We start from the raw sequence: 10,446 nt of genomic DNA, 5'->3' as shown, positions 1-10,446 counted from the left end.
CATATATCTTTATGTACATATTCTTTATCCCTTTACACTTGTGTGTATGAGGTAGTAGTTGTGGAATTGTTAGGTTAGATTACTTACATTTACATTTACATTTAAGTCATTTAGCAGACGCTCTTATCCAGAGCGACTTACAAATTGTTGCATTCACCTTATGATATCCAGTGGAACAACCACTTTACAATAGTGCATCTAACTCTTTTAAGGGGGGGGGGGGGGGTTAGAAGGATTACTTTATCCTATCCTAGGTATTCCTTAAAGAGATGGTGTTTCAGGTGTTTCCGGAAGGTGGTGGTTGACTCCGCTGACCTGGCGTCGTGGGGGAGTTTGTTCCACCATTGGGGTGCCAGAGCAGCGAACAGTTTTGACTGGGCTGAGCGGGAGCTGTACTTCCTCAGAGGTAGGGAGGCGAGCAGGCCAGAGGTGGATGAACGCAGTGCCCTTGTTTGGGTGTAGGGCCTGATCAGAGCCTGAAGGTACGGAGGTGCCGTTCCCCTCACAGCTCCGTAGGCAAGCACCATGGTCTTGTAGCGGATGCGAGCTTCAACTGGAAGCCAGTGGAGAGAGCGGAGGAGCGGGGTGACGTGAGAGAACTTGGGAAGGTTGAACACCAGACGGGCTGCGGCGTTCTGGATGAGTTGTAGGGGTTTAATGGCACAGGCAGGGAGCCCAGCCAACAGCGAGTTGCAGTAATCCAGACGGGAGATGACAAGTGCCTGGATTAGGACCTGCGCCGCTTCCTGTGTGAGGCAGGGTCGTACTCTGCGAATGTTGTAGAGCATGAACCTACAGGAACGGGTCACCGCCTTGATGTTAGTTGAGAACGACAGGGTGTTGTCCAGGATCACGCCAAGGTTCTTAGCACTCTGGGAGGAGGACACAATGGAGTTGTCAACCGTGATGGCGAGATCATGGAACGGGCAGTCCTTCCCCGGGAGGAAGAGCAGCTCCGTCTTGCCGAGGTTCAGCTTGAGGTGGTGATACTTGTTGGTTATTACTGCATTGTCGGAACTAGAAGCACAAGCATTTCGCTACACTCGCATTAACATCTGCTAACCATGTGTATGTGACAAATAAAATTTGATTTGATTTGACACACACTCACAGAAATCAGTACCATGGACAGCCACATCATATTTACCTGAAGTTGATTGGACTAAATCGTTTTTGGCATCTTTTAGTTATCACTGTATTAGATTAAGCATAAGTGATTCGATTATGTTAAAATGGTGCTGGAATAGTGGCGGCAGCTCCTGTTTTCTTTGCGACTTGCGGTAAACATTACCTTGCTTGACCATGCTGTAGGTCATGTAACTGTTAGTTACATGCAATATGTTTTGTGGACTTCAACAGACAGATGTTGTTGCTCTCCTGTTTTGTAATGAAACATATACAGTATGTGGTTGAATTTATTCTGCAACTGTGTCTTCTTATTGGCTCGGCCTTTGGCCTATTAAAAACAAAAAAAACAATGTTTTAAGCACAGGAGGTTGGTGGCACATTAATTGGGGAGGACGGGCTCGTGGTAATGGCTGGAGCAGAATCAGTGGAATGGTATCAAATACATCAAACACAGCCTCCACTGGTTTTAAGTGAGAATAGGCATTGATCTGAAGCCGAAAAAACAAAGGAAATTCACATGAGTACTACAATGCCTATTCCACCAATGCTCTACCAAGGTTTTCCAGCACACAGCTTTGACTTACTACAGTAGCTATGTTGGTATTGTACTTCAAACTATGTGTAGGCAAGTTGCTCGGGATTCAAACCTTCTCAAACATACTAATTAGAGGAGGTGTTTCCACAATAATGTGATTTGTACCGCACACAAGGTAAAGTATTGGATTCTTCACACATCATCTCATTAAGACATTATCTCATTAAGCTACCTTTTCATGCTTTTTAAAATTAAATAAATGCAAGCTTTGCTTTTATACTTAGACCTTCATGCTTGATTGAGCTGTTTTGTCTTGTAGTAAGGAGTTTCATGCCCGTATTTCTTTATTTTAGCAGAACATGTAATGAAAAAAAAAGTCAGAATAACATCCTTTTTTGATAAGTAGGTCCCAACATAACCACAGGTGGTGGTGTGTTGGACACAGTAGCTCAGATAGATAAGTTACTATGCCTGCCTGCCTGCATTCCTGATTTCTGTTACTGTTAGCTTAAGAAACTGTAATATGTAATATTGAATTAAGCTCAGAACCACTTGTGTTTCAAACATGGTCCTGTTTTATCAATTGCTGTGCTGATCAATGGATAGTTTATTACCTCTGTCAAAATAATATGTAGCTTAGATATATTTGTACAATAATACACATTTACTATAGGCCTATATCTAAAAATACATACAGCCAAATTATATAGATACAGTGCCTTCGGAAAGTATTCAGACCCCTTGACCTTTTCCACATTTTGTTAGGTTACAGCCTTATTCTAAAATTAATAAAATAAAATGTTTTCCTCATCAATCTACACACAATACCCCCATAATGTTTTTAACCCTTTTTTATACATTTTTTCTAATTTAGATATATTTTTTAATAGAAGTATTTAATTTACAGGTATAGGTATTCAGACCCTTTACTCAGTACTTTGCTGAAGCACCTTTGGCAGCGATTACAGCTTCGAGTCTACTTGGGTATGACGCTACAAGCATGGCATACCTGTATTTGGAGAGTTTCTCCCATTTTTCTCTGCAGATCCTTTCAATCTCTGTCAGGTTGGATAGGGAGCATTGCTGCACAGCTATTTTCAGGTCTTTCCAGAGATGTTCGATGAGGTTTAAGTCCAGCCTTTTGCTCGGCCACTCAAGAACATTCAGAGACTTGTCCTGAAGCCACTCCTGCGTTGTCTTGGCTGTGTGCTTAGGGTGGTTGTCCTGTTGGAAGGTGAACCTTCGCCCCAGTCTAAGATTCTGAGAGCTCTGGAGCAGGTTTTCATCAAGGATCTCTCTGTACTTTGCTCCATTCATCTTTGCCTCGATCCTGACCAGTCTCCAAGTCCCTGCCGCTGAAAAACATCCCCACAGCATGATGCTGCCACCACCATGCTTCACCGTAGGGATGGTGCCAGGTTTCCTCCAGACGTGGTGCTTGGCATTTTGGCCAAAGTTTTGAATCTTGATTTCATCAGACCACTCTCATGGTCTGAGAGTCCTTTAGGTGCCATTTGGCAAACTCCAAGCAGGCTGTCATGTGCCTTTTACTGAGGAGTGGCTTCCATCTGGCCACTTTACCATAAAGGCCTATTGGTGGAGTGCTGTAGAGATTTTTTATTTTACCTTTATTTAACTAGCTAAATCAGTTAACTTCTTATGGCTGCAGAGCAGTATTAAGTAGCTTGGATGAAAATGTGCCCAGAGTAAACTGCATGCTCCTCAGTCCCAGTTCTAATATATGCATATTATTATTCATATTGGATAGAAAACACTCTGAAGTTTCGAAAACTGTTTGAATGATGTCTGTGAGTATAACAGAACTCATATGGAATATCTTTAAAATGATGTGAAATACTTGTATGCTTGAGGAATTTTAATTATGAGATTTCTGTTGTTTGAATTTGGTGCCCTGCACTTTCACTGGCTGTTGTCATATCGATCCCGTTAACGGGATTGCAGCCCTAAGAAGTTTTAAGAACAATTTCTTATTTTCAATGATGATCTAGGAACAGTGGGTTAACTGCCTTGTTCAGGGGCTTAACGACAGATTTTCTACCTTGTCAGCTTGGGGATTCGATCTTTCAACCTCTCAGTTACTAGTCCAACGCTTTAAACACTAGGCTACCTAGGTTCTCCCATCTCCACAGATGAACTCTAGAGCTCTGTCAGAGTGACCATCGGGTTCTTGGTCACCTCCCTGACCAAGGCCCTTCTCCCCCGATTGCTCAGTTTGGATGGGCGGGCAGCTCTAGGAAGAGTGTTGGTGGTTCCAAACTTTGCCAAGGTCCAAGGTTGCCATCGTTATTTCCCTGTTGACGGGGCAGGCGTTGGAATGGGCTTTGGCCATTTGGGAGAGAGGAGAGGAGGATCTGGATTCCTATGCGAGGTTTATGGCTTTGTTCAGAGGAGTCTTCAATAATCCACCGCAGGACAGGGAGAGGGGTGAGCTCCTACTCCAACTATGGCCGTAGGACCAGACGGTTTACCAGGATCTCCGGAAGTTTTTATCCAAGATCCGCACCACCTGTCTCCCTCTTCATCGCCCCTGGGACTGTGCCATCGACCTGCTAACAAACTCTGTGTCTCCGCGCAGCTGCATCTACACCCTGTCGGTGGCTGAAACCAAGGCTCTGAAGAAGAACATCCAGAGGGCTCTCCCGCAGGGTTTAATTCACCCATCCACCTCCCCTGCGACGGCTGGTTTCTTCTTTGTGGTCTTCGTCCGTGTATAGACTACAATGCCATCACCACCAATGCCATCACCACCAAGTACCGCTACCCCCTCCCGGCCGCCATTGAACAGCTCCGCGGGGCCTAGTTTTTTACCAAGCTGGACCTGTGGAGTGCCTACAATTTGATCCGCATCCGGGAGGGGGTTGAATGGAAGATGGCCTTCAGCACAGTGTCTGGGCACTATGAGTACTTGGTGATGTCTTATGGTTTCGCCAATGCTTCATCGCTGTTCCTTGCATTCGTGAACGAGGTGTTTCGGGACATGCTTGGGAGCCAAGTGGTCGTGTATATCGACTATCTACTTGGCCACCTTGGAGGAGTACATCACCCACGTCCGGATAGTCCTGGGACGCATCCTGGAGAACCATCTGTACATGAAAGCGGAGAAGTGCCAGTTCCATCAGGTCGCTGTCTCCTTCTTGGGATATCAGATCAGCCCGCAGTGAGTAGTTATGAAGGAAAGGAAGGTAGATGTGGTCAGGTCATGGCCAGTCCCAACCACTATAAAGGGTTTGCCAACTTTTACCGCCGCTTCATAAGAAACTTCAGCTCCTTCACCTCTCCTCTCAACTCTCTCCTCAAAGGAAGTTGGCATGGAATCCTGCAGCTGATGAGGCCTTCTGCCTGCTGAAGGGGCATTTCACCTCCGCCCGTTGCTGAAACATCCAGACCCTACACGGCCCTACGTGGTGAAAGGTGGACACCTCAGAAGTGGGCGTGGGGGCCGTCCTATCACAATGCCAAGGTAATCCACAAAAACATCGGTGATCGGGAGCACCTGGCGGTGAAGTTGGCATTAGAGGATTGGAGACACTGGCTGGAAGGCGCCACGGACCCGTTTCTCATCCTCACCAACCATTGGATCTTGGAGTACATACGGACAGCGAGACGGTTGAACTCGCGCCAAGCAAGGTTTTCTTTACTAGATTCAACTTCACCTTGACATTCTGCCCAGGTTCAAAGTACATCAAAGCCGATGCCATGTCCCTACTTCACGATTCAGGAGAGGTTCTTGTCCTGAGTGGTCCCATCATACTGCCCTCCCGAATCGTTGCCCCCATGCTCTGGGACATAGATGTGGACATCTGCCTGGTTCTGGAGAGGGAACTGCCACCGGCTACCTCTCCTCCGGAGTGCACCTACATTCCCACAGAGGTAAGGGATCGGCTTTTGACCTGGGCGCATACATCCCTTGCCGCTGGACACCCAGGTATCACCCGCACCACTCAATCCATCTCCATTAAATAGTGGTTGCCCACCTTGGCACAGTACGTCTCCTGCAATGTCAACTCCTACTCCTGCCTAAGTCCAACGGGTAGGTGTAGTGGACGAACCAGGAGCTGGGGAGGTTGCTGAAGAGTCACTCTCAGGACCGTCAGAGGGAGTGTGGCTCCGTGGACCCAGAGCCAGACCGAAGCCCCTGCGGTGGATGAGTGGTGCCGGCGCACAGGAGAGGTTTGGGAAGCTGCCCACTTGAGGCTCCAATGCACCATCCGGTGCAAGAAGGAGCGGGCGGACCGCCACCGCAGTGAGGCACCAGTTTTCCATTTTGGTGATCACATCTGGCTCTCCACCAGGAACCTCCTGCTTGGCCTGCCCTGCAGAAGCTGAGCCCCCAGTTTGTGGGGCCATTCAAAGTCCTCTTGAGGGTCAATGAGGTAATTACCGATTAGAGCTTCCCAAAGACTATTGGATCTCACAATTTTTTCACGTTTCCCTCCTCAGGCCGGTGGCTGGTCTGGTCCCCTTGCTGATGCCGTCCTCCACGACACCCCACCCCTTCCCCTGGACATCGAGTGTAGTCCCGCCTATGCTGTCAGGTCCCTTCTGAACTCCAGACATCGTGGGGGTCGGCTCCAGTACCTGGTGGACTGGGAGGGGTATGGTCCAGAGGGGCGGTGTTGGGTTCCAGTGGACGACAATCTAGATCCCAACATAATACGAGACTTCCACCTTTGCCGTCCGGACCAGCCCGCTCCTCGTCCTTCTGTGCCGTCCTCCTGGTCAGCGTCGTCCCGCGGCTTGAGCCGCTCATCCACTCCCGCTCCTCCTGTCACGTCCACTCCCTCTCCGGCGCTCTACGTCGCCGGTCTACTAACCACTGGTCCTCGCAACCCATCCATTATGCACACCTGTGCCTCATTAGGTACACCTGGACTTAATGAGATTCGTGATTACTTCCCCTTTATATAGCACTCCGTTGTTATCACCCACCAGGCAATATTGTTTATGTTTCCATGTTTAGACGCTTTCTTGTTTTGTATCGTTCAATGTTCTTCGTCATTAAACTCACTAATTGCTCTTGCTTTCTGACTCCCTGCATCTACGTTACACTGACAGATTTTCAATCTGCGTGACCTCAAACAGCCTACTGTCACTCACAGATTCACAGACTAGCGGCAAATAAACTTGAACAAAGCGGAATCAGGAAAGGAATGCCCACTCTCCATTGCTATTCATTGCAGATCCCGCCTTCATTCTGCTTTGATCAACCTTTTTTTGCATCGGTGTGGGAATCTGGTCCGGCGATAGGCTACTTTGTTTTATAGAGGAGCCGGTACGCAATTCCCCCCAAAATTTGAAGTGCTAGTATGGCGCTCTGGACAGCTTCGGCCCAAGTCAAGCACTGACCATTACACTATGAATCCAGATTTTAACACCTTGACTTTGACAGACCATTTAAATGTCTGGAAGCGTTAGTTCCAAAATTATTTTGTTCATTCACTTAATAGTTATTGCATGTTTATTTGTCTTGTTTGGATAGAATATAATAGTGTAAAACAATTGATTTGTTGTAAACATACTAATTTCATCAAGAAGTTAACCATGTTAGCAAGCATTTTCTTATATTTTGACTGCACACTGCTGGCTAGCTGCAACCTGATCTCATAGCATTTAGAATTATTCTGTATGTAAATCCGAGACACTCCTTTTAGTATGATATGTTACGCAATTATCACAACACAGGTTGTAATATGGCTTTTTTTCTGGCTTGGCTTTTCTGGTGATTTTACCCACACATCGCTACTGGTAGGGAAGTGCTAATCATAGAAAGAAATATTTTGTTGATGTTTGGCAACACGTTTGTCCTGCTTTCATTACTCCTCATCACCACAAGTAACATGACAGGTCTATAAAAAGCCAAACAGGTCTCTATTGCAGTCAAAATGCGGAGTGGCGAGAGCTGGGAGGGTTCCGCCATAGTTACCAGAACAACAGGGTTCTTCACTTCTGCTTTCGGCCCGTAGGAAATGAAGCACATGACCTGGCCCTGCTGATGTAAGACGGAGCAAAGTTCAGATCAAACTACTCTTGCTCTCTCTCTGCAGATTACTGAGGGGACTGCTGTAGTGGAGGAGACACAGATTAGTGAGAGGTTTGAGGACTCACACATACACACACTGTACTGAAGGGCTAGAGTAGTCATGTCCCTAATGGTCAAAGCCTGCATGCCCTGACATGGGAACAGAGAGAGGGAGAGGGAAAGGGAAAGAGAGAACCCTTGTTTGGATTTAACAACTCCGATCCCCCTGGCTGTCAGTGGACTCATAGATGACTCTCACACAGGTAGGTACAGTTACAGTATATACTATGGGCCTGCTCTGAGACTAGACTTGTCAGGCTGTCTTTGTGCCAGGATGAGGTTTTATTACAGTGAGGTTGTATTATAGTGAAGTTTTTTATTTTTTTATGTTTGGGAGAACAGGTTTATGTTCTCGTGAACAGACATTGCTCCTCCACTCAATACTGCTTTGCTGTACTGGAACGAACCAGTTCTGTCATGGTATGAGGAAGAGCTTAGCAAAAGAGAAAGAGAGAGAGAGGGCTAGAGAGAAAGAATAGCGCTTGGTCCCCTTACATGGTTTTCACAGATCAACTTCAACTTCATGTGAAGCTCATTCTCATTACTCAGTTATGTTTAAATCTGTTTCCGTGTGTACCAATAGAGCAGGGATAATGGGCAGCACAAAAGGCTCTGTGTGAATGTGTGTGTGTGTGTGTGTTCGCTCGATCACCGTAGTTCCTAAACACATCCAACCACCCCCCCCCCCACCCCACCCCCCCCCACACACACACACACACACAAACACACGGGACAACCAGTATGAGCAAACAGAAGCAGATTTCCTTCCCTGCAGCAAGCCCAGTGTTACATCACAAGACAACAATTACATCAATTACATCCAGCTGATAGGGAGAGGGTGTGCGTGTGTTCCCTCACCGCTGTGTGGGAGACTAGCACGAGATGTAGAAGGATTAGTCAGTGATGTCATAAATCTCAACATTCTTCAGAAATTAAAGTGCCGGTGATCCAAAAGGTGAGCTAAACTCTCAATGAATTGAACCAAATGATTTGAACAGTTGGCTGGCTCCCAGGTGTACGTTTGTGTTGCATTTCATTCTAACCCCTTACCGTTCATATCTCTTTATAGTGCACTTTCAAATCACACCCTCAAGGAGTTCATTAGGCACACTTAGTTCCTCTGGCGTGTTCCAGTTCGTCTTTATTGTGAGTCACATGGTGACTATCTCAGAAAAAGAAAATTGAGAATGCTCAGAGGTCTGCGTTTATTGTAAGAACTAGGGTTGTGAAATTCCAGAAACGTATCTCCCTCCATGATTCCCTCCATGCTTATTTGCTCCTGATTCTGGGAATCCTCCAACCTGTTTTTCTGACAAACATGGGAAAGTTTCTATAATTTTGCAACACTAGTTGGGACCTATAGGTGTTGTCATGCTCACCCTTCTCACTCGGAGCTGTTGACTGCTTAGAGGTTGATAAAAATTGTGGACAGACGGGGTCTATCAGTAGTCTAGCTTTCTCTCTTTATTTCCATAGGCGAGCTGTTTATAGAGGGACTGAAGACAATAGGAGAAGTGAAGTCTGATTTTAAGTGTGTTCCTATGTCACTGCCAGCCTGCAAACAGATGTGTCCAACACTGATTATAATCTATTCATTAGACACTAAGGGGTAACCCAGACTGAGCCAACCAACCGGGAATTCTGGAAAAACTGGGGATTTAGGGAAAATTCTGGAATTTTGCAAACTTAGGTTGACTATCCCAAACACTCTGAACCACCCACCTCGCCACTTCTTCTTTCCGTCTCTCTCTTTCTCTATTTCACTCTCTGTCTCTCCTCTCTGTTTGTCTGTCAGGAGCAGATGGCTGACGTGGAGAGGATCAACAAGGAGACAGGGGAGCTGAGCGCTTCAGGGGAGCTAGCTGCCCCCATGGATCTGAAGGAGGGAGGAGGGGGGGGAAGAGGTGGAGGACCCCAGCCCCATCCCCTACTGGTCCTCCGAGAGATGCTCCAACAGATGGAGACACACACATACAAGGATAGTGTGAACACCTCTGGCCAGAAACACACACACCTCTCCCCTGACCACACACATACCCAAAAGGAAACCATGGACCAGAGCGAGATAGACACACCCCTCCCCTTCGACCAAAAAGAGGAACACTTGCGCCGAGTCCTGCCTCTCTACATACAGGTACAGTACTGTGGTATCTCTGGTTCCATATGTGTTTGTGCGATCTTGCCAACTTCTGTGGTTATTGTCATGCCAAACAGCCACAGGAGTTGGCTATATGTCACAAACAGATGTGGGAGCAGGCTAGGTATCCCCTTGCTATCTTTCTCTCTAACTACAGGAAATGGCCATTATCAGATCGTGTTGGTTGACTCTGATGATAAAGTCACTTCTTTATTATAACCCAATCAGAGACCCTTTGACCATGCTTATAGACAAACTGATAGGATTTATCCTACGATTTCCTCCCATAATAGCAAGTTAATGACAATGACAATCATCATGGAAAGTACTGTCCTTTGGCTGAATTCCAGCACTGATCTGTGTGCCCATTGAGCAGGCTGCTGTGTGTGTGCGTGAGCGAGTGTGTGCGCACGTGTGTGCGCGCGTGCCCATTGATCTGGTTAGAACCATGGTGATAACTGTAGCCACAGGCGTAGGCAGTCTCTGAGTCTTTCCCTTGAACTAAAGGAGGGAGTTTTCACGTGTGAATGGTGTGTGTATGCACAC

At 46.7% G+C, this 10,446-nt stretch overlaps 1 protein-coding gene across 3 annotated transcripts in view; it reads left to right on the top strand.

The window, feature by feature from the left end:
* Positions 1-7,604: 7,604 nt before the first annotated feature.
* The window catches only part of wdfy4 (WDFY family member 4), a 199,370-nt gene continuing 196,528 nt past the window's right edge, over positions 7,605-10,446 (top strand). Inside the window, exons 1-2 of one of the 3 annotated variants that reach the window (XM_071392623.1) lie at positions 7,605-7,966; positions 9,565-9,897. In XM_071392623.1, the coding sequence (XP_071248724.1) occupies positions 7,952-7,966; positions 9,565-9,897 (348 nt within the window). In that variant the 5' untranslated portion in view covers positions 7,605-7,951. Of the gene's footprint in view, positions 7,967-8,495; positions 8,719-9,558; positions 9,898-10,446 lie in introns of those variants that run through there. The other 2 variants (XM_071392622.1, XM_071392624.1) reach the window with 2 other exon arrangements.

This window comes from Salvelinus alpinus, chromosome 3, assembly GCF_045679555.1.
Source record: "Salvelinus alpinus chromosome 3, SLU_Salpinus.1, whole genome shotgun sequence".
NCBI classification, from domain to species: domain Eukaryota; kingdom Metazoa; phylum Chordata; class Actinopteri; order Salmoniformes; family Salmonidae; genus Salvelinus; species Salvelinus alpinus.
Note: the sequence above shows the minus strand (reverse complement) of the source record. Positions and strands in the feature narration are given on the sequence as shown.